The following is a 24,885-nucleotide window of genomic DNA, read 5'->3' on the forward strand; positions in this document are numbered from 1 at the left end:
TGGAGGATCACTTGAGCCCAGGAGTTCAAAGTTGCAGTGAGACGTGATCATGCCACTGCACTGCAGTCTGGTTGACAGAGTGAGACCCTAACCTCAAAAACTAAAAAATAAAATAAAATAAAGGAACAGGAAATGTAAACTCCTCAAAGCATCACATGAAAGTCAGACAAGCTTCCTAATAGCTGAACACATGGAAGTTCCTGGAGCTATGTAGCTCTTCATCTGTATCCTTCACAGTATCCTTTGTAATAAACCAGTAAAGGCATTAAAAACATACGCTTATGAGACAATGGTATCTATGAAACTATGAATGATACAAGAGCTTCACTTGATATGGAAGAGTATCCCAATACTGAGGTCAGGAAAACCAAGTACAAACTCTGGAAGAATGGCAAGACAAGTGGGTGAACAGCAATACTGCTTTTCATCGAGAACAAGGACATCAGCTATTGAATAAGCATTTGGATACTTTTCTTAAAGGCGAGAGTAGACTGAAGGTATTTTTTCCTCCTTGTTGAGATGAAATGGTTTGCAGACCAAGGACACAGTATAGTTGGTGTATAAATCAGCGCACTTGGGATATGAGAATTTTTTACAGAGCAGAATCTTTCTTACTCAGAAGAACCAATCAGCAAAGTTCCTGAAGCCAAAGTATTTAAGAGTTCTTCAGAGAACATTTCATTGTACTGTTGCAGCATTTTTTATCTTCCCCAAACACATATCGACAAATTTGATAGAATTTGGGATAGAGGAGCACTGGTTGCCATTAATCTAGGAGATTTCGAACATTATGCAGATACGATGTTGTCTCTCCTGGGAAAAGGGTTTCAGTACCTCCGGTCTGTTCTTTCTTACGACTCAACTAAACATGCAGGCCCACTGTCTTATGTTCCACATGCTGAAATTGAAAGGTTGTTCAGTACAATATGCAATATTCATTGTCTTGAGAAGATTGATGCTTTTGAAGAACAACATGAAAGTTGGGGAATTGACTACATTTTTGAAAAGTTATATCTACTTACAGAAAAGTAAATGAGATGTATACAAAATTGAGTAACATTGACATGCTTTTGAGTTTCGGCAACTGAAAATTACGCTAAGGTGTGAAAATGTAATGCATAAATTTTTTATTGTTTACAAATCATATCAAATATCTTTGTTCAAAAATGCACATAACTTTTTTTTTTTTTTTTGAGACGGAGTCTCGCTCTGTTGTCCAAGCTGGAGTGCAGTGGCACGATCCTGGCTCACTGCAACCTCTGACCCCAGGTTCAAGTGATCCTCATGCTGCAGCCTCCCGAGTAGCTGGGATTAAAGGTGCGTGCCACCACACCCAGCTAATTTTCTGCATTTTTAGTAGAGACGGGGTTTCACCATGTTAGCCAGGCTGGTCTCAAACTCCTGACCTCAAGTGATCTGCCCACCTCAGCCTCCCAAAATGCTGGAATTACAGACATGAGCCACGATAGTCGGCTCTCTTTGCCCATTCTTAATTAGGCAGTTGTTAAATTTTCAAAACTGCATATATCTTTGTAGAAGAAAATATATACTAAAATGTTAAAGTAGCTCCTTTGGGGAGGAGAGGAGATGGAAGATTATGACTATGTGTCTTACTTACAGACTGCAAGACTTTTTACCAATCAATCAGCATGTATTACTTGTATAATTAAAAAATAAAAGAAAAATGCAATGAATATTACTTAAATGCAACAGACATAGAAAAACTGACATTGTATGAAATTTAGAATTGAAGAAATGTAATACTTCAGCAGGGTTCAACTGATCCCAAGAGTTATATAAAAGATTAGCTTTCACGATAAACCTTTGTCTTTTACTAAAATCCTAGCCATCTCTTTGCACATGTTTTCTCCACATATAATTTTATATGTAACAGAATCAAGAAACAAATACATTTTAATGAAATAATCCAATCTATATGGAACAATGTATTCTCAAATTATAAGAATAAATTATGTTAAAGTTAAAAAAAATACAAGGATACAAATCCCTTATTTGCTTGCTTTTTTGTTTTGATAGAAACCCCTTAAATAAAACGTGGCATATTTACCTTATGGCACTATGAATTTGTTTAACATTTTTATTCCTACCCCATTACCATAAAACAAGTAAAAAATAACAGATTTCATAGTTAAGAGCATGGGCTTTTGGAGTCAGATGGTCTGAGGTTTGGTACGGGCTCTTTGTTTTCCACGTCTGTGACTTTATTAGATACATCAGTCTCATCTGCTAAATGGGGGTGATTATAATACATTGCACAAAGACAGGGGAAGCTATAATCAATTAGTGTATGGCAGAGCACTTAACACAGTGCCTAGGACAAAATGAGTTTGCAATAAATGTTAGTTGTGGTCATCTTCATCACTCTAATCTTTTTTTTTTTTTAAGGGAAATACACAGGAAATGAACAATTAAAAAGAGGGCACAAATTCCTAAGCTATAATTAGGGAAATGAGGTAGAAATGCCATTTGTAAGCTTTTTCCAGCATAACTGATTCAAAGGCACTGAGTTCACAGTAATGAGCAGGAGTGACAGGTGGGGTGAAGTAGGGAGTGAGGGACCCTATATCAGTGACAATACATTACTGAGCACAGCTTACATTAAGTCCAAAGGCTGCACATAACCAATTCACTTTTTAAGCAAAAGGGAAAGAAACAAAACAATGTATAAATAAGCACAAAGGAAACAGCATCATTTAGGGGTGATTTTTATGAGCTTCAAGGCAATTTCAAAGTGAACTACACCAAAACGCTTTCATATGCTCAGAAAGACAAAGTAATCTGTCCATAGTTCTGCAAAGAGTTTCACAATTAAAATCCAAGTCTATCTGACATCAAATCCACTTTCCTTCACGCCAGGAGTCCCAACACTCTTGAGGGTTACAGCTCTCCCTCGGCCCAGGTTTACTGCGGCTGAAAAAGCAGACTCCTCCCTACCATGACCCTACTCTCCTCCATCACTGCCACCAGAAAGTCAGGAATAAGAACAGGTCCCAGGAGCAGTCTCACAGCCACCTGGTAAGCCTCACAGCCACCTGGTCAGCCATTCCTTAGTCACATCTTCAGCTGCCCCATTTAGAAAGTGCTGACTGTATACCTGGCATTTAGTACTTTATATCTCACTTACTCCTCAGACCCCTCGACCTAATGGCTCCCTCATTGTGGATACAAGGAAAGGGGTCTTAAGTGGTTTAAGTCACTTGCCCAGGATTGCACAGAGAATACCAAAAGCATTGGATATAAACCAGAAATGATCCCCATCGTAAGCCTTTTCCACTTCTCAATAAGTGAATGAAAAAGCATCCAAGGATTATTTGCTAATGGAATTTGAAAGAAAAAAAAAAAGAAGAGGTACAATTAAAGACTCAAGTTAGCACCTCAGAGAGAAAACAAATTGAGAAGTATTTTTCTTTTTTTTTTTAAAAAAAAGAACAAAATAAATGATCGGGAAAGTAAGAGTTAAACTGAAAATATCTATGTAACTTCGTGATATTAAAAACAAACAAACAAAACAACTCTTTCCAGCTCTGTCACATAAGTGGCTAAACAAAGACACCCCTCCAATCCATCAGCAGCAAGTCAACATTCTGGTGCCCAGATTTAGGTTAGACCTTAACAGGGCTCCTTGTAGAGCTGCTGATTCCATGTCTTGGGGCAGGGAAAATCAAGAGGGACCTGCAACACCAGCTTTCAAGAAAGCAAAGACCACGTCAAAAGGTCTGGGGTAGAAGTGATAAGGTATACAAAAGCCATCTTAAAAGGACTACCATGCACTGTGTTGTGACAATTTGAATATCCAAAAGAGAACACAGTCAATAACGGTTAAAAGAGACAAGGTGAACCTGTAAAGGCCATGAATCTTCAATATCAAAATGAAAAGGGTAACCAAGTGACAGGGCAACTGATACATAAAGGAAGGGAGAATATATTAGGAAGTTATTTTTAATCCATTTTAGGAAGCAGCAGAGGTGGGTATGTATGACTGCTCTGTTTCTGCCACTAATGCCTTTTATAAAACAATGTACAAATACGTCTCTAAGTAGGATGGCTCTGAATAAGCCAACCCTACATGGAAGGAGGAAGCAAGTATCAAGAACAGAAAGGCCTGACGCTGTGGGCACAGACTACACTCAGGTAGGAGCAGGATCACCCCCAGGGCTGTAAGATGACGGATCAGCCAGAGGGCTCCAGAGGAGAACTGACTGCCCACACTGGGGCCCCAAATTCCTGGAAGATAAAAGCTCAATAAAAGCTGCTAATGATAACAGTAAGACACTAAGAAACCTTGTACGTGTGTTCAAACATGTTCCAGATGAGTGTGTCATTTGGATGGGACACTGGGTCACAACCACAAGTGGCCAAATATAAAGAATTTGTCATTTCAGGAAAAGACATCAGGTCGAAGGTGGCCCCTCCAAAGATAATGTCCACCTGGAAGCTGTGGAGGTGTAAAAATGGTCTTTGCAGGTGTAATTCATTTTCTTCTTTTTTTGTTTTATTTTGTTTTTTAAGACAGAGTCTCGCTCTGTCACCCAGGCTGGCGTACAGTGGCGCAGTCGTGGCTCACTGCAACCTCCACCTCCCAGGTTCAAGTGATTCCCCTGCCTTAGTCTCCTGAGTAGCTGGGAGGCATGCGCCACCATGCCTGGCTAATTTTTTGTATTTTTGGTAGAGACAGGGTTTTGCCATGTTAGCCAGGCTGGTCTCAAACTCCTGACCTCAAGTGATCCGCCTGCCTCGGTCTCCCTAAGTACTGGGATCACAGGCGTGAGCCACCGTGCCTGGCCCTGCTGGTGTCATTCAGTTAAAAGTCTTGAGATGACATCATCCTTGATTGAGGTGGGCCCTCAATCCAATGGCAAGTGTCCTCAGAAGAGAAGAGGAGAAAAGGCCCACAGAGGAGAGGGCAGCGTGAAGACAGAGCAGAACCTGGAGGGATGCGGCCACAAGCCTAGGAACATTGAGGATGGCCGGCAGCCACCAGAAACTGCAAGAGGGGCAGGGAACGGATTCTCCCTCAGAGTGTCCACAAGGAACCAGCAGTATCAACACCTTGACTTTGGACCTCTGGCCTCCAGAACTGTGAGAGAATAAATTTCTATTGTCTTAAGCCACCAAGTTTGTGGTAATTTGTTATGGCAGCCCTAGGAATCTAACAGAGCTGCTGAGATCGTATTTTCTTTAATATCTATAAAGATTACTAGATCACTGGAAAAATATAAAACAGATTCAGAAATCACAAAGAAATGAATTAAACCCACAGTACCAATGCTTATGTTAAGTGTGAGTATCAGGAGTTTTGCTGTCATTGCTAGAAGACCTACATGTTCTTTTGTGAGCATTTAAGAGAATCTAATAGATTTGGTCTGTGATGTTAAGGCAGATCTAATTAAATATATTTGTAATCAAATTTAAATGTTTAAAAGAATTTAATAAAATTTCTAAGTCTGTACTTATTAGTTGTGTGAGTATACGAATATTTCAATTTACGCAATACATTAAAAAGATGAATGAACACTAACAATTGAGCGATAAAGTATATATAAATGATGCAGTTATGAGTTTGCCCGAGTGTCTCAGACCTCACAGATCTTGCTGCATCCCACCTTCCCCCAGGCCTCACAGGTGATCAGCACAGGCATGCCCAGGCCCTGATGTGGCCGTCTGAACAAAATAACTTCCCAATTCCTATGCGTCCCCAGTGCTCCTCCTTCCTGCTAGCACAGAGCCCTCGGAGGTCCCAATTCCCCTCTGGAACCTGTCCTCAGACTCCAAAGCTTTCCTCCCTGTTGGTCAGGGCACCTGTATGCCAGGCCAGCCAAGAAGCCTACAGCAGAAGAGAGGAAGACCCGGAAGAGGCTTTCTAACCTTCCGTCCTTGAGGGGGCCATGGGGCTCACATGAAAGACAGCCTTACAAGCAGGCCTTCCTTCCACTTGCTTCAGAAAATTAACTGAGCAGGTGCTTCTTTCTGCAGAGTTATCCTTCTGATCTTTATTTTATTTGTTTGTTTATTTATTTATTTATTTATTTATTTATTTATTTATAGATGGAGTCTCACTCAGTCGCCCAGGCTGGAGTGCAGTGATGCGATCTTGGCTCACTGCAACCTCCACCTCCCGGGTTCAACCAATTCTCCTGCCTCAGCCTCCCGAGTAGCCACCAAGCCCAGCTAATTTTTGTATTTTCAGTAGAGACGGGGTTTCACCATTGAGCCAGGATGGTCTCAATCTCCTGACCTCATGATCCGCCTGCCTCAGCCTCCCAAAATACTGGGATTACAGGCGTGAGCCACCACATCCAGCCTGATCTTTATTTTTTAAAATGTTGCCACTGCCAGTCACTGAGCACCCACGGCAGAAGGCAGGCTGCTAATGAACAGCTTGCTGTCAACTACCCCCTCCGAAAACATCTCCTCCTCATTTCAGGCACAGGCACCAACCCACCTCCAGGGGAAGGTGGGGGAACAAAGCTTGGCTTTTACAGAACATATCTAAAAGCAGGGAGATGGCGTTTGGCAGAGCACTGAGGAGCCAACATGCATCCTGGCCTCGATGTAGTTCTCATTAAAATCAACCCTACCTCTGAGAAGGAGAGAGAGAAGAAAAAGAGCTTGGGTGTGTGGTGGCATCAGTACACAGCCTGCATGGTTCTGAGTCTGCCTCCTGCCAGCCTTGGAGGCTGTATGGGAAATCTCACTCCTATGTCCAGCAGGTCAGGTAGCTGGCGCCACAGGCCTCAAAACACAAGTAAACCAGAAGCTCAAACGGCCCCATATTCCATTCATGCCAAAATTCAGCTGAACCACAGTAGCCTGGGCCCATCACGGGGGGTGGAGTGTGAGCTGAGCTGTCATGTCAATTTCCCACCTGAGTCCGTTCCAGTTTTGTCTTAGATATGCTGAAATAACACGAAAAAGAAAAACTATCAATCTGTACAGAATTGCTTGCCAGGCATTTTTCTTCTTAAAAAGAAAAAAATAAATACTCAACCTTGGAATCTGGTTTGATGAGAAAAAATGAAACCTGGCAGGTGGCAGGTGACAAAGTAAGCCCAGGGACCATGAGGGTAGGTCTGCTGACCAGTATGAGTACCTGGCCACGGTGCTCACCAGACACTGTGAAAGGCTCCTGGTGCTGTCATGCACCCTGGTACAAGGCTGCCTTTGATTACCTCCCCAAGACGGGCGCCTTCAATTCCACTCAGAATCTGGCACCCAGGTCCACACCTGGGTGGAGACATCGTGACTGCATTTGACTAATGGAGAGGAAGTGATTGTGCTCCAGGGTGTCTCTGCTTCTGCCTTTGATCTTGCAGCCGTCTGTGTCAGCTAACAGTGGTGGAAAATGGGCCCAAGGAAGAGTCCGCATATGTGAGCAGTAAGAGAAGAGAGAAGGCACAATTCTCAGGGCTCACTTAGGTCCTTGCCTGTAAACAAAATGGCCCCAGAGCTTGGGGATGGCAGAAAGGACATACCCAGAGTACTTGGGCATTTACACAACAGAAATTCTTGGTAACTACTTATAAATACATTATAATGTATATATCTTGCATTAGCTTTGTTAGCAGATGATAATGAAAAGTTCCTGGCAATTAAATCCCCTTTCCAACTCAGTACAACCTCTACTCCACCCCGATAATTTATCCTTCCTCCTTTCATTCAACCCTGCCTCACCACACACTTCTAGGTGACAACAGACTCCTTGATGTTCCAAAAGATACCCCTCCTCCAAACACACACACACACACGCATGCACACACACACACATACACACACACACACATTCCCTATGCTTTCTTTTAGGTCACCACCTCATAAAATAATAAAATTATTGACCGCACTCCCCTTCAGAAGGTCAGCACTGTGTGCTATTTTTTCATTTAATTTGTATAGGCGTACTGCATTTTGTGGTGTCTGTACTTTTTTTTTTTTTTTTAATAGAGACGGAGCCTCACCGTGTTCCCCAGGTTGGTCTTGAACTCCTGGATTCAGGCAATCCTCCAGCCTCACCCCCCCGGAGTGCTGGGATTATAGGTGTGAGCCACCACATCTGGCCAGTATCTCTATTTTTGTTTCACTTAGGATTTTAATTAAAATGAAGGCAATCTTTAGAAGGTGGCAACAAATAAAATGATCTTGTAATTCTATATATGGGTTTTAAATCTTGTTTTTATGAAAAAAGGAAGGAGAAAGCTTATTTTTAAAATTTAAAAACGTGGCTTGGATTTTCGCTTATTTAAGAAGCATTCATTAGGCACCTATTCAACAAAAGGCCTGGGAAGAGGATATTGGCCCATTCAAGCAGATATGGACTCTGCTCCATTAATTTACTCTCTGAAGATGAAAATTACTTTCGACAATTTGTAATCTTCTGGAATTTAAGCCTCGTACGTATCTAAATCTTAACAAGAAAAATCCTGGGTAATTTAAAACATGCTTAGAGAGTTCAGTGCGTATGTCTACAGTGTTCTGTCTGAGAATACTTGTAAGAGGTTCCCTAGATTATCACCTGAACGCAATTTAATAGCACTTGCATTTGAAAAAGAAAACAACACTACAATTTCTATAAAACAAAAAGGTCCTTATTCTCTTAATTCCTATTTTGCAATACAGAAAAACTCAAATTAAGAAATGACCATAATACCTGCACGTTATGCACATGTACCCTAGAACTTAAAGTATAATAAAAAAAGTAAAAAAATAAATTAATTAATAAATAATAAATTGACCAAAAAAAAAAAAGAAGAAGAAGAAGAAACGGCCATAAAACAAAAAACAATTTTAAAAAACTTCATCATGGGATACCATTAACTAGAGAGTGAAAATCTCTCAAAGAAACATTCAGAGAACCATAAAATATTTAATGCTAATTAATTTCCAGATAAGAAACCGAGTCTCAATGCAGTGATAAGTGATTTGCCCAAGGTCACACATTTAGTCGGTGGATGATGGAGAAATGGCCCTCTCACACAGGACTGGTGGGTCTCCAACCACTTTCTCTCCTCTCAGAGTCACTAGGAAGAAGAAAACCTTCGCTATAAAACAACGTTACCCAACCCACACAGAGATATCAACTACTCCACAGTGATCAGGTGCATCTCTCAATTCTAGCTAAACTCCAAAATAACATACACTCCTGCTCTCCCCCACAAAACTGCCCTTGGTACAAAGTTTGAGAAGTTCATCTCTTGAAAACTTTGAGTTTAAGGGAAAAAAACCCATCTTTCTTGAAATTATATGCCATATTCACAAAAACTTTAGTCATTGCCTTCCTGACCATTACCTGTTGGTTATTTTCCAAACATTCACTAATGAATAACAACCTGCACAAACTAAGAGAGAGGTAAGACATTCCTCCTTGGGTATCGAATAAAAAAATCTTTAGGATGCGTTTAGGCTTCTTAAAGACCAAATTCAGTGTTTTCCGGCAAATTGCTTGTACTATCTGGCCTGATATCCGGAAGTAAAAGGGTATTCACCCATGTGTTGTTTGGGGAAGAAGCAGAAATAGCCTGGATTCCCAATAATAGATGAATAGTCAAATATAAATGACAGAATATTAAGCAATGCTTGAAAATTGTGTTTTTCAAGAAATTTAATGCCAGGGGAAATAATCAACATATAATATTTATTTAAAATGCATTATGTCCTTAAATATATGTGTTGCAGAAAAAAAAAACAAAAAAAAAATCTAGAAAAATTTCACAAAAAGTGAGTGGTGGGTGCTATATTAGTCATCTTTTTGTTTTTATCTTCAAAATCACCTAAAATCAGCATACTTTCGTGATAGAAAGAACTATTATTTTGTCCGGGCATGGTAGCTCATGCCTATAATCCCAGCACTTTGGGAGGCTGAGGCGGGTGGATCACCTGAGGTCAGGAGTTTGAGATCAGCCTGGCCAACAGGATGAAACCATGTCTTTACTGAAAATAGAAAAATTAGCCTGGTGTGGTGTCATGTGTCTGTAATCCCAGCTACTCAGGAGGCTGAGGCAGAAAAAACCCAGGAGGCAGAGGTTGCAGTGAGCCAAGATCATGCCACTGCACTCCAGCCTGGGCAACAGAGCCAGACTTCATCTCAAAAAAAAAAAAAAAAAGAAAGAAAGAAATATTATTTTATTTATTTATTTATTTATTTTTCTTTTTTACTGAAACAGAGTCTCACTCAGTTGCCCAGGCTGGAATGCAGTGGCACGATCATAGCTCACTACAGCCTTGAACTCCTAGGCTTAAGTGACCCACCCACCTTAGCCTCCCGAGTAGCTAGGGCTACAGGTATACACCACCTGAGTAGTTTTTTAACCTTTTTTTTATAGAGATGGGGGTTTCCCTATGTTGCCCAGCTTGGTCTCAAATGCCTTGTCTCAAGCAATCCTCCTGCCTCGGCCTCCCAAAGCACTGGGATTATAAGTGTGAGCCATAAAAATATTATTTTTAAAATCTAACTTCTTCTAAAGATCATTTGTGTTCATTATAAGGCCAGGCACCAAGAGTTGAAGAACAGGGTAGGTGCCACAATTCTCTAAAACAGTGACACACATGCTTACTTTCTCTCTCTGAAAATCAGAGATGGACCCTATCTCCCAATGCCATGTCATCACCAACAAAGTCACAGAATCTTCCTTAAACCCACAAAAAAGGAAACCAAAGTACAGAGAGGCTCCATGATTTCTTTATGATGACAGAGAAACAGGTTTCAGAACCAGGATTGAGGTACAAATTTAGCACCTATGGATTTAGGAGAGCAGCGGAAGGCACCTCTGAGAATGGACAGGGTCATTGGTGAGGGCCTGGCGCATGTCCACGCCAGGCTTCTATGGAAGTCAGGCAGGTGGTAAGAAGAGCTAGTGTGAGGATGACAAGCACACGTTCAGTTTCTATGAGATTCCGGCAACATATCCAGGCAGTAGAGAGGAACATAGCCATCGCCTGCAGAGAGGCAACAGCCAAAGCAAAGAAGATGTAGGCAAGAGGAGACCCCAAGCCAGAGCACTGACAGATGTCCACATCTAAGCACACCAAAAAGAAAAGGGGACTTAGCCAAAAACAAAGACAAAAAGCCAGCGATGACTAGTCAGAGGAGGAGGAGAGCTAGAATGTTCCCACACAGTCCAATTCCACACAAATACAGGCTGAAAGTAAAACTCTCAGTGGGAAATACTCTGGATGAGGCTTTTCATGTTTTTTTTGTTTTTGTTTTGTTTTTCTTTTTTTGTAGAAATGGGGTCTCGTTTGGCGGCCAAGGATGGTCTCAAATGCCTGTGTTCAAGCAATCCTCCCATCTCAGCCACCCAAAGTGTTGGGATTACGGGTGTGAGCCACTGTGCCAAGACTTTTCATGTTCAAGCATCACTGTGGTATTCCCTCCATCAAAAGAGCTCAAAAGATGACATCTCATAAGGAGACTCCTCGTCTTGGCTAGAGATCAACAAGGAGTACCTGGAAATACAGAGACAGCAGCAGCACATTCCTCCTTCAGCTGGGCTCCACCCTCTGTACAGAAAGGGGAGCAAAACTAACATGATCTCTGCCCTCAAGGCACTCCCTATACAGCAGGGGACAGTAGGTGAAATGAGCATAACATGGCAGGTAGGTGAGGGAAGGGCAGGTTCTGAAGTTACAAACACTGCCTGGCATGAAACACAAGAAGTGGAGAGGTTTTCTTAACCAATCCCTGCTTCTCCACTAAATCCTCTGACAAGCCTGCACTTGCCATGGCCCCCAAAAAGCAGCCGGGCATGGTGGCTCCTGTCTGCAGTTCCATAGCTTTGGGAGGGAAAGCAGGAAGATTGCCTGAGGCCAGGAGTTCGAGGCTGCAGTAAGCTATAATTACGCCACTACACTCCAGCCTGGTTGTCGGATAAAGACTGTCTCTAAAGAAAAAAAAAAAAAAAAAAAAAGACCAGGCGAGGTGGCTAACACCTGTAATCCCAGCACTTTGGGAGGCCAAGGCAGGTGGATCACTTGAGGCCAGGAGCATGAGACAGCCGAGGCAACATGGCAAAACCCTGTCTCTACAAAACATTTAAAAACTAGCTGGGTGTGGTGGCATGCACCTGTAGTCCCAGCTACTCGGGAGGCAGAGGCAGAAGGATCACTTGAGGCCAAGGGGTTGAGGCTGCAGTGAGCCATGATCACCACCACTGCACTCCAGCCTGGGCAATAGAGCAAGATTAAGGTAGGGTAAGGTAAGGCAAAAGGAAAAAGGAAAGGAAAGGTAAAAGGAAAGGTAAGGAAGGAGGCAGGGGAGGGGAGATGAGGGGAGATGAGGGGAGATGAGGGGGAGGGGAAGGGGAAGGGGAAGGGAGGAAGGAAGGGAGGGAGGGAGGGAGGGAGGGAGGGAGGAAGGAAGGAAGGAAGGGCCCACAGCCTGCTGATACTGCCAGCCAGCTGACCACTGTCTTATGTGCCTCAGCATCTGGGCTCTTGTGAATTGAGCCTTTTCCCAATGGAAAAATGGTCGTGTGTGTGTTCCCAACCTGTTTGTTCACACCTGTTTTGCTGATTAATGTAATTATATCATTGTGTTTATTATTTCATGTATAGCATTAAAAGTGTTCTTTATAAAATTTTTTAAGTCCATTTACATTGCTATAAAAGAGTGTTAAATCTATGTAAACTAACTTTAATATCTTGAAAAACAATTAGGGATTAAAAGGCCAATTCAATTTAGATAAAACAATTGTAATATATTTGAAAAATCATTTAATCGAAGAGAGGATTATGTACTACAACAAATCTAGTGTCTATGTCCTGCAGTGCTCATAAAGGTAAGGCATTTAGCACCACCCTGACAAGTGGTAAGCACTCAGTAGATGTGAGTCATTATTACCACTATTGGTTATCATTACATAAGCAAATAAAGAGTGATGAAAGCTATGAAGGCAAGAAAAGGCAATGGAGATGGGGTATGCCACAGATGGGGTGGTCAAGGAAGGCTTGTCATGGACAGCACACTTCTGCTGAGAACCAAAGAACAGAAAAGAAGCTGGGCACAGCAGCATGCACCTGTAATCCCAGCCTACTCAGAAGGCTGTGGCAGGAGGAGTGCTGGAGCCCAGGAGTTCGAGGGCAGCCTAGACAACATATCAAGACCCAGTCTCAAGGGAAAAAGAAAGAGAAATAAATAAAAACATTAAAAACAAAACAAAAAAAGAAAAGGAAGAGGGGTAGCGAGGGAGCGGCATGACCCAAGGTCATGGGAGTTTGGTGTGTTCGAGGGTCTGGAAGCACTGGTGGGGCTGCTATAGGGTAAGGACAGGGTGGAATGAGGCCTGCCTGGATAGAGAGCCAAGAGTCAGGTCACAGAGTCTTGGAAGACTCTGCATTTTATCCAAACGGCAATGGGAAACAAAGAAGCAGCATAACCCAGTTGGATTTCAGAAAAAGACCAGCCAGGCTGCTGGGTCCAAAGAGGACAGCAGAGAAGCAAGAGTGGAAGCTGGGAGAGCAGTTACAGCTGTCCAGGGATGAGACGGCAGTGACTTCATCAAGGGTGGCAGCAGCCAGGTCGGAGAATGGGTCTGGGATATATCTGAAGGAAGAATTAACAGGGCCAGTAGATGGCCAGGAGGATATGGAAATAGGGTAAACCATGTTGTATTTATTAAGACAAATGTGTGTGGAGGGGGGAACAATCTACTTTCTGCAGTGGATGAGTTAATAACCTCAGTATGTGGGTACATGAGGCTGGGGGAGGAAGGGAAGGTCAGGGTGGGCATACATTTGGCAGTCACCAGCATGTGGCTGGTATTACAGCCTTGGGAGAGAGGATATAGACAGACGCAGGCTGGGCACACCAACATTCAGAGCAGTACATCACAGTCGCCTGAGAATCAATTAGAATGACTATGCCTGAGGTTGGGGCCTGGGGAGGATATATAGTCAGGCTTCTGTATCTACCATGGGTCAAAAATATTCAGGGGGAAAAAAACAATATAAAATAACAATACAAAACTTTAGGCTGGGCATGGTGGCATGTGCCTGTAGTCCCAGCTACTAGGGGGCTGAGGTGGGAGGATGGTTTGAGTTTGGAAGGTTGAGAATGCAGTGAGCCAACATGGCACCAAGGGACTCCATCCTGGGTGACAGGAGATTGTCTCAAAAAAAAAAAAAAATAGCATTTACAAGTAATACAAGTAATCTAGACTTAAAGTATATGGAAAGATGTGTACAGGTTAAATGCAAATACTTTGCCAATTCATATCAGGGACTTGAGCATCCATGGATTTTGGTATCTGCAGGGGACTGGTTCCAGGGTTGGTTTTTGTCTTTTTCTTTTTTTGAGGCAGAGTCTCGCTCTGTTGCCCAGGCTGGAGTGCAATGGTATATTCTTGGCTCACTGCAACCTCTGCTTCCTAGGCTCAAGCAATCCTACCACCTCAGCCTCCCGATAGCTGGGACTACAAGACGCATACCATCGCACACAGGTATTTTTTTTATTATAATTACTTTTTGTAGAGACGGGGTTTCATCATGTTGCCTAGGCTGGTCTCAAACTTCCGGGCTCATATGATCTGCCTGCCTTGGTCTCTTAAAGTGATGGGATTCCAGGCGTGAGCCACCACGCCTGGCCTAGGACTGTATTTTTTTTTAATTTTATTTATTTTTATTTGTTTATTTATTTATTTATTTTTGAGATGGAGTCCTGCTCTGTCACCTAGGCCGAAGTGCCAGTGGCACAAATCTCGGCTCACTGCAACCTCTGCCTCCCGGGTTCAAGAGATTCTCCTGCCTCAGCCTCCTGAGTAGCTAGGATTACAGGTGCACGCCACCATGCCTGGCTAATTTTTGTATTTTTAGTAGAGACGGAGTTTCATCATGTTGACCAGGCTGGTCTCAAACTCCTGATCTCAGGTGATCCATCCACCTCGGCCTCCCAAAGTGCTGGGATTACAGGCATGAGCCACAGCGTCTGCCGGACTATATTTTTTTAAGTTCTAGGTACATCAGGGTTGACAGCCACTGATTTAGAAGTTCAGAGGAAGAAGAAAAAGAAAGAACTGGTGAAAGAGGCTGGAAAGACTATCCAGAGAGACAAAAGGGAACTATGGGAGCAAGTGAGGCACTGGGAGTCAAGCCAGGAGAGTGTCCAGCAGGGAGTGACCACTGTGTCGGCCCAGCTCAAGGGTCAAACAGGATGAGGGGAGACAGGAGCCTCCAGGTACAGTGGTGGAGGTAGAGGGATTCCAATTAAACCAGCCATCCCATTACTGGGTATATACCCAAAGGATTATAAATCATGCTGCTATAAAGACACATGCACACGTATGTTTATTGCAGCACTATTCACAATAGCAAAGACTTGGAATCAACCCAAATGTCCATTAGTGACAGATTGGATTAAGAAAATGTGGCACATATACACCATGGAATACTATGCAGCCATAAAAAAGGATGAGTTTGTGTCCTTTGTAGGGACATGGATGCAGCTGGAAACCATCATTCTTAGCAAACTATCACAAGAACAGAAAACCAAACACCACATGTTCTCACTCATAGGTGGGAACTGAACAATGAGATCACTTGGACTCAGGAAGGGGAACATCACACACCGGGGCCTATCATGGGGAGGGGGGAGGGGGGAGGGATTGCATTGGGAGTTATACCTGATGTAAATGACCAGTTGATGGGTGCAGCACACCAACATGGCACAAGTATACATATGTAACAAACCTGCACGTTATGCACATGTACCCTACAACTTAAAGTATAATAATAATAAATAAATTTAAAAAAACAAAACAAAACAAAACAAAAAAATAAAAAATAAAAATAAATAATAATAATAAACCCCATGCCAGATACTCTGGCTCCTCATGCTTTACCTTGAGTAAATTCCCACTCTCCTCGGATGAGCCTTGCATAAGTAAAACACATGAGGTTCGTTGTGCACATCCATAAAACCAACTGTATAAACGCTTGCTACGCCTGTGACCGTGTGGACACAAGTGAATGAGCAAAGGTGAAAACGGAGGTATAATAATATTACTGTAGGTTCTACTTTATGGACACAACTCTAGAGTCGTGGGGAGACCTGCACACAATTCCTGGCCCCACATACCCTGGCTATGCAAGGCTTGGCAAGTCAATGCACTCCGCACCTCAGAGGCCCCATGTGAACAACGATGGTTGGACTAGATTAAAGGTCTTGTTGTTGTTGTTTAATTTTAAATTCAATTTTTAAAAGTTAAAATGGCAAGGGGAGCTGGTTTAATATGCAGGTTCCAGACCCCCCCCCCCCCGACATAAGCAAGGTAAGCAACTCAGGGTAGGATGGCACTGAAGGCCTCAAGAGCTGCCTGCATTGGTCCAACCCAGTGCAAAGTCCTTGGGTTAGGTCTTGGAAAAAAATAAATAGTCCAGGAGACGTTTTTATCTCCTTAGTCAGAAAACCTGAGCTGGAATGCAAACAAGTCCTCAAAGGGTTAGAGGTGAATACCAGTCACTCAGTAAATACTGTTGGCTTATTCCTTAATATTACTTTACAGTAAAAACAAATGATGGAACAATATTATGAAACTTTATCTGCTTCATAACCTTCTCTTCTTAGGAAAAAGGCTGCTCCAGGTAAACTCAGGGAGGGTGGTCAGCAGATCATATGCAGGTGAGATACGGATTTTTTTTTTTTCCTCAATCAATGCTTCTTAATCAAAAAGTTACATACAGGAGTCCCTGGAAGAAGGGACCAAAAAGAGTTCCATAGCCACCCAAAGACCAATGCAGCAGCTTTCATGTCTGGTGTCTGCTGTGTGTTATGTGACTACAAAAGTCTATAGCACACACTGTCATTTCCACCAGGGATTAGGGAAGTGTGACCTACACATCACAGGATGGAGGTGAAAATCACAGGGAAGAAAGAAACCTCATCTTCAAATTAAGCTGTATCAAGCTAAGGGTCACTTGGGACAATGCCCCGAACCATGAAAAAAAATGAATTTTCAATATGTTAGACATATATTTTATAAATAAATAAGCTATTGACATATTTTGAAACTAAGGTTTTGATGGGGTTTTTGGTTTTCTTGTATTTCACCTCATGGGTTTCATTCTTAAACAAGAAGTTTTCTTGTCCCCTTTGTAGCTAATCTGAGATACTGGGTAAGAGATGGAGTCAAACCAGACAAACTAGGTCTGACTCACCTTGCTAGGTAAGTGACTTTTCCTTAACTTCCCTGAGCCTCGTCGTCCTCATCTGCAGAATGCAAGAGCATTAAATTCAGGCCACTCTGAGGATTACCCAGCACACTGCAAGTACCATATGTTGACTATGCTTTCTCCCAAATGTCCCATCGTTGTGGGTATATCTGTTTTGTGGGTCATTTTAATTTTCTGTGTTTCTCAGACTCAGGAGTTATAAACCCACCTGACTACGAGAAGCACTAAAACTTCTCTGAAAATGTCATGCTACCACCTGGCAAAGGTGGATGCCCAAAGCTTTCTCGCCTCTTCTTAGGAAGCCAAGTGAGGACCAAATTTAAAAGGTAAAGCCGCGTTTCTCCACTCAGGGGGAGGACGTGAAGGAAGGGGCCGTGTCTGCTCTGATCTGCGTAGCAATGTGTAGCTGGCCCTCTTCTGTAGGATTTCTCATCCAGGGGAGCATATCGGAATCCCAGCGCTCCTTATCCCCATGCCCACCCACAACCGAGAACCTCTGCCCTAATCAATGCAGGCTGCCTTGTCTTCTCACACGCCTCAAAACTGATGCAACACACTGGTGAGTCACAGCATCTCCTGGGTTACACACTTGTAAACAAACACACGAAACCCAAAAAGGATACCATGCACACAGCAGGACTCTGAACCAGTGCCTTCTGGTGACCCCTCTGCCAATTTGGCAAGGCTCACAGACACCTCCTCAGAAGAAAGCTTTGAAGACATAAAATACAAAGGACTGCAAAGGAAAACGATTGCATCTAAAACTTGAAAAACTCTGGGATATGAACAACAACAAAAAAGTCTGTGATATCTGATAAGTGCTTCTTTATTAAAGAATAAAAGAAATAAAAGATCTAAATAAATAAGACATATTCCATAACACAGTATTCTACAACATTGAGCCTTCTACACATCCATTTCACCTATAATAAAAACAGCTCTACCCAACTGTAACATGAAATAAAAGGTCTATTAGCACATTTAACAACAAATGTAATTTCATGGCAGTGATGAGCAAAGGCAGTAACTCAAAGTATCTGCTTCCACTGAAGCATGACATGAAAATATCTGTGATTTCTACTGGTGACAATATCACAGGTCCTGCTAACACCACTGTGCCTATGTGTGTCTATGTTCATAATTAAAGGAAATGCTGCATATCAGTTAGAAGTTAATAAAAATAAAAGTGCTATTTTTTTCCCCTTTATAAGTGCATGGAACCCCTAAATTCTCTCTACAGACCCTTTAGGGGTCGCAGGACCTCAGTGAGAGAGCTCCGCTCTACAGGGTCCTGTATTTAAGAGTTAACACCTGATCATTCAACTGACAGACATTTAGGAAATAGCTATGTTGCTCTAACTACAGGAACCACAGAAGAAGATACAGAATTAAGTTAAGGCTTTGACGTAAGCATGCTCTAAGAACTTTCAGAATCTCTGCTCAATGTTTATTTTGGTTCTTCCAGTTTTATTATAAGTTGTGTTATCTACTGCCAAACTCACCAGGATTTCTTCTTTTTCCTAACTGTATAATTAAAAACAAAGCAAAGAAACAAAAAAGACACTCTCTCTCTGTTCAAATCTACTATTTGTTTGTTTGTTTGTTTGCTTGCTTGTTTTGAGATGGAGTTTCACTCTTGTTGCCCAGGCTGGAGTGCAATGTTGCGATCTTGGCTCACTGCAACCTCCGCCTCTCAGGTTTAAGTGATTCTCCTGCCTCAGCCTCCCGAGTAACTGGGATTACAGGCATGTGCCACCATGGTTTCTCCATGTTGGTCAGGCTGGTCTCAAACTCCCAACCTCAGGTGACTCGCCCACCTGGGCCTCCCAAAGAGCTGGGATTACAGGCGTGAACCACAGTGCCCAGCCTCAAGTCTCCTGTTAAACAGATTTTAGAAACTGTGGCTCAGTGTCATGGAGTGAACACTGAGCCTTTCACACATCCATTTCACCTATAATAAAACCAGCCCTACCCAACTGCAGGCGTTTTACAGGAATGAAATGAGGCAATTTGTGCCAATGTTCTCTGAAAATTGTGTAGTGTTGCCCATGGATGGTCTTCCAATTACACTGTAAATGTCAGTGATTAATCAAAGTGTGAATGGTGCCAAGTGCAGTGGCTCATACCTGATTTCCTAGCACTTTGGGAGGCTGAAGCAGGAGGATTGTTTGAGGCCTGGAGTTTGACACCAGCCTGGGCAACATAGGGGGACCCCATCTCTCAAAAAAAAAAAAAAAGATTAAAAATTAGCTGGGCTTGGTGGTACATACATATAGTCCTAGCTACTCAGGAAGCTGAGGTGGGAAGGTTGCTTGAGGCCAGGAAGTCAAAGCTGCAGTAAGCCATATGTGCACCACTGCACCCCAGCCTGGGCAACAGAGCAAAACCCTGCCTCCAAAAAAAAAAAAAAGTTGCCGGGCACGGTGGCTCATGCCTGTAATCCCAGCACTTTGGGAGGCCAAGGCAGGTGGATCACGAGGTCAGGAGATTAAGACCATCCTGGCTCACATGGTGAAACCCTGTCTCTACTAAAAATACAAAAAAAAAAAAAATTAGCCGGGTGAGGTGGCGGGCGCCTGTAATCCCAGCTACTTGGGAGGCAGAGGCAGAAGAATGGCCTGAACCCGGGAGGCGGAGCTTGCAGTGAGCAGAGATCGCGCCACTGCCGTCCAGCCTGGGTGACAGAGCGAGACTCCATCTCAAAAAAGAAAAAAAAACTGTATGAGTGGAACCCAGGAGCCTCCTGTGACAGAAATGGCCATGATAGGTACTGCAGGATCACAAGAGGGTCTCCTAAGGAAAGGTAAGTAACACAGAGAGGCCCAAAAAATAATTCTGTTACAAACCCTATTGTTCTCTTGTGAATTTTTTTTTTTTTTTTTTTGCAGACATCTACAGTCTGAAAAAAGCAAATACAAAATCTACCAAGGAGGTTACTGCAGACTCGGTTTTCCACACGATACCACATATCTCCTTGGTGGTACAGACGTCATGAATCAACAAAATGACTTGCCAGGAGCCTCCTATATGCTACAAGACACACTAGAAATTCTAAAGCTTCAACTTCAAGTACAAGTCTAACATGCTTCACAACTACCCTGATGTGGATTATTCTATTATCATCCCTACTGAAATTGATTATCTGCAGTATTCACAAAGACTCTGTAGGGTTTATGGGTCAATGTAAGCGACACTTTTTTCTTATTAATATCTAATAAAGAGAACCTGAAAACATCCCTAGACATGCCCTAAAGGAGAAACTTGTAGTACCAAACCAACTTGTTTATTATAAATAATCTCACAAATTCAAGAATATTGGAGAGATCAGCCTGTATTAGTGAAAATAATTATAAGAAATTTTTAGAGATGAGACATAAGCTGGTTTTGACCCAAGTTATCTGCAGGTAGAAGGACTGGTATCCTTTTTTTTAAGTGACACAGTGATAGATATATAAATTATTGGCTGCCATAAGTTTTTAAAGAGTGAAATTACTTCTAAAAGGGCACATTTTGAATAAACATCAGAATCATAAAGTATTCATTTTTAAAATTATCCTTTTTTTTTTTCACAAGTGTGCAATATCAAGTTTCACACCCTGGCCATCATGACCACACTGAAAACACTCACCTAGTTTACTGCTCACCCTACCAGGTATCCGCTCTGCAGCCCATCAGCATGACTGGTTTGCTGCTGCAGCGGTATTTGGACTCTCCAAATAACCAGCTTAGTGAGCTTTCACATGAGAGTTATCAGCCTTGGTATACATGTTTTGCTATGTCACATAAATGAGCAGCCTGGATGTTCCCAATATCTTTGGTTTTAAATTTAGACAAACTCCTTCCCATTGAGTTTCTAAGGACTTGTGGTACTTTTGCTAAGAAACAGAAATAGGAACATTTTCAAATTCTTCTGTACAGTCAAAAAAAAAAAAAAAAGTTGGCTCCCACCTATAATCCCAGCACTCTGGGAGGCCAAGGTGGGTGGCTTAAGGTCAGGAGTGGCCAGGTTGGTCAGTCTGGACAACATGGTAAAGCCCCATCTCTACTAAAAATACAAAAATTAGCTGGGCATGGTAGTGCGTGCCTGTAGCCCCAGCTACTCGGGAGGCTGAGGCAGGAGAATCGTTTGAACCCAGGAGGCAGAGGTTGCAATGAGCCAAGATAGCACCATTGCACTCCAGCCTGGGCAAGAGAGCCAGACTCCATCTCAAAAAATAAATAAATAAAAAGTTGGTTCAAATGAAAATCTTAACTTGATCCTCACTCCTCTAAAATTTCTATTCAGAACATTTAAAATTGGGATGTTTCATGTGGTTAACCCCTACAGTCGCATTTCTTTGACCACCTTTCCAAAGGTGGCAAGCCACAGCACAGGGTAGCCAGTACAAGATCTTATTTGGGGCCATGGCTAAGAAGAACTGGTCATGATACTGCCATCACAATACGCATGGACAACTACTTACGGAAGTATTTTAGCGTCTCTTCAATTTGCTCGGTTGTGAGGTCAATGTTGGCATCTGGAGAAATGAGAGGTGTATGGAGCCAGTCGTCGTGGTCATAACCGTAGATGGTGTCGGCTCTTAACTTATAATGGGGCAGCTGCTCCTCCAGCAGGCTAATGATCTCGACTTCCGGAAGATCGGTGCTGTTGCACACATCTAAAGACAAGACAACCAAGAAATGAGAGCCCAGAAATGGTTATGGCCTTGCTGCTGGTTAACTAAACTTGTAGCCTGCAGCAGCCATCTTTGGTTATTTATCTACAGCATGAAGAAGCCAGACAAGCCTATGTCAGGAATCCTTTTCCAATTTAAATTATATTCTCAAAACTTTGAATTAATTGTGCACGCTTACGGCCAAGACCTACCCAAATGTTTCCTGTTGTTTAGTGTCCACTATTTAGGAAGAAAAGCCAAAGGTTTTGAGCTTTTATCATCTGAGTTAAGTCTTTCCACTATTTAGGAAGAAAAGCCAAAGTTTTTGAGCTTTTATCATCTGAGTTAAGTCTTTCCTCCAACCCTTTCTCTGGCCATTCTCCTTCAAGTGTTCTACATGTCTGCCGAGCCGGTATTAATTTCACCAATATGCCTAACTTCTTCTTGCCACTCTTTTACCATTCAAACTATCCTCCCATCTAGAATTTTGCCTTCATTTAATTTATTCATTCATCTGTTCATTCATCCACACTTCCTTCCTTCCATCCATGCATCCATTTGTATCCTGAGTACCAGGGGCATAGGAGACACAGTGGTGAACATAAGAGTCATGGTCCTGCCCTTGAAACACTTATATCCTTATGGGGCATCCAGCGATTATACCGATAGGCGCCCATCCTTTAAGGAATACCTTGAATACCACCTGACATACTGGTGTTTTGAGCACACCAAGCAGAATTAGTCTCTCTTACCCTTTCTACACTGACATGCCATTTTGTCAGAGCTTCAGTTACTAGACTTATTAAGTGTCTTGTGGGTATTTCAGCATCTGACTCATCTAGTTAGGAGAGGGCAAACTTCCATACACAGCTACCCTTGATCCACCACCTGTACACCATAGCTCTTGGCCCAGGCTGTGCTCAGGGGGTGCATACTAATGCCTGTGACGGAGAACCAATTCACACAAAGCACATTAATGCAGGCCTTTAAACTGCAAACATGACAACATGGCAAACATAACCAGGGCATGTACCGTACTTCTCTATCCCAGTGCTTACTCATCAAAGGAGAACACAGACACTGAATTAAACAAGTGCTAATGGGTGAGTGATCATTATCTATCAACTAATTCTGGCTTCATACTGTATCAGCCCATTGTGCATAAGGCATTTGACACCTATGATGGGAAACGGCCCATGGGAGCAGCAGTGGTTCCGTCAACCCATAAACAAACCAAGTGCTTGTGGTGCACACAACTAGACAGGACAGGAGACTTAACTTGGTATTTTGTTCTAGGAATGAGTCTTCAACAAAGAAAAATTATTCAAAAGATAAGAATATTACTGAGGTTGTTTCTTATTTTTTTTTAAGACAGTGTCTCACTCTGTTGCCCAGGCTGGAATGCAGTGGCACAATCTTGGCTCACTGAAGCCTTGACCTCCTAGCATTCCTCCCACTTTGGCCTCCTGAGTAGCCAGGACCACTGATGTGCACCACCAAACCCAGCTAATTTTATTTTTTGTAGAGACAAGGTCCCCCTATGTTGCCCAGGTGGGTCTTGAACTCCTGGGCTCACGCAATCCTCCTGCCTTGGCCCCCCAAAGTGCTGGGATTACAGGCATGAGAAATCTTGCTGGGCCTGAGGTCAATTCTTATCAAAGTCACAGTACCATGTTGCTGCTTTGAAGTAGAAAACAAAAATGAGAACCTGGATCAAGTGGAGGACCAAACTCACTCTTCGGTCTCCATCCCTCTCCAAGATGTTAGAAGGGGGGGAAATCACTTGTGACAAATAAAACCACACAACAGCATGGGAAAATAAAGAGGAGATGCTGAGGACGAACCAAAAGTATGAGGTATTCCTAAATATGGTAAGATCAAATTAAAGGAGAAAGGCCCAGTCTTACATATGAGCATTCATTCACACATACGTACATGTCTACACACGCACAGGAAATGACTGGTGCAGTCAGTGGGAGTAGATCCTGGGGTGCTCCACACGGGAGGCTACTGCCAGAAGGAGCAGGAAGGGCCAGGGGCAGGGATTCAGTGCAGAACCAAAGCAGGAACAGCAGAGAGGACCAGTCCCTTCCCTGTTCCCCCTGCTTGAGCCAAGGCCAGGAAGGCAGTAAGGCAGTAACTGTGGGGGCTGTACACACTCAGGTAGAACATGGAACACCTCTGCCTGGAAGAAGAGCAATGCCAGAGACTTTGTGTCAAATAAGAAGGCCACTCAACAGGTGAAAAAATTATGGATTTGTGAGAAAAGAGAGCGTAATGACTCATGACCCTTTGGGCAGGAGCCCACTGAAAACACCTGTCAGCACCCACCTACCTCCTGCAGCTTCCTACCATTCCATACTAACAGCTCTCCCTCAATTCAATATGCAAACCTTCGCCATAGAGCATTTCCACTCAGGGAGTTGGCATGGTTTTCCAAAATGCCAAGGAAAGGGTTAAAAATGAGAAAGTGAGGACATTTAGAATTTTACTTGGTGCTTTAGAAAAGCAGTTCAGTCCTGGAGGGGGGACTACATCTCACTGCTGGGACTTCTCTGCCTCATGAGGGAAATGTCACAGCAAGTACACTTGGTATTTCAGCCAGCCAAAAACAAGACCAGACCTGCTCCGTCACTTTGCAAAGCTCTGCTGGGAAGAGAGGTTACGTCCTCCCCCAGGTAGAGCAATAGCCCAACCTCAAGGCGGAAGATTTCTCATATTTCTTCCCATCTCCCACTAGCAATAAACCACCATTCAAAGGCTCAAGATGGGCCCGTAATAGGCAAATATTTCCTCTTCTCACTGTCAAGTAAAGAGTGAGTTCCCATGAAGTTCATCTCTGGGAAAGAACTCACAGTCATAAAACGCCACCATGTGTGTTGGGAGCAAGCCTCCAAAATCTGGCCATAAACTGGCCCCAAAACTGGCCGTAAACAAAATCTCTGCAGCATTGTGACAGGTTCATAATGGCCCTAACGCCCAAGCTTAAAGGCTGTGGGTTTACAGGAAGGAAGGCAAGGAACACCTGGCCCACCCAGGGCAGAAAACCACTTAA

At 42.9% G+C, this 24,885-nt stretch overlaps 1 protein-coding gene and 1 pseudogene across 4 annotated transcripts in view; one reads left to right on the forward strand and one right to left on the reverse strand.

Moving 5' to 3' along the window:
* TRAK1 (trafficking kinesin protein 1) overlaps positions 1–24,885 on the reverse strand; it is a 214,060-nt gene that overhangs the window by 82,599 nt on the left and 106,576 nt on the right. For all 4 annotated transcript variants that reach the window (XM_025375297.1, XM_025375298.1, XM_025375292.1 and 1 more), the window contains one exon: positions 21,639–21,833. Coding sequence is in view for 3 of the 4 variants with exons in the window: in XM_025375298.1 (XP_025231083.1) it covers positions 21,639–21,833 (195 nt within the window). In the remaining variant the exon portion in view is untranslated. The remainder of the gene's footprint in view (positions 1–21,638; positions 21,834–24,885) is intronic.
* On the forward strand, positions 307–1,032 carry LOC112618326 (annotated as a pseudogene).

Source organism: Theropithecus gelada, chromosome 2 (genome assembly GCF_003255815.1).
Source record: "Theropithecus gelada isolate Dixy chromosome 2, Tgel_1.0, whole genome shotgun sequence".
Classification (NCBI taxonomy): domain Eukaryota; kingdom Metazoa; phylum Chordata; class Mammalia; order Primates; family Cercopithecidae; genus Theropithecus; species Theropithecus gelada.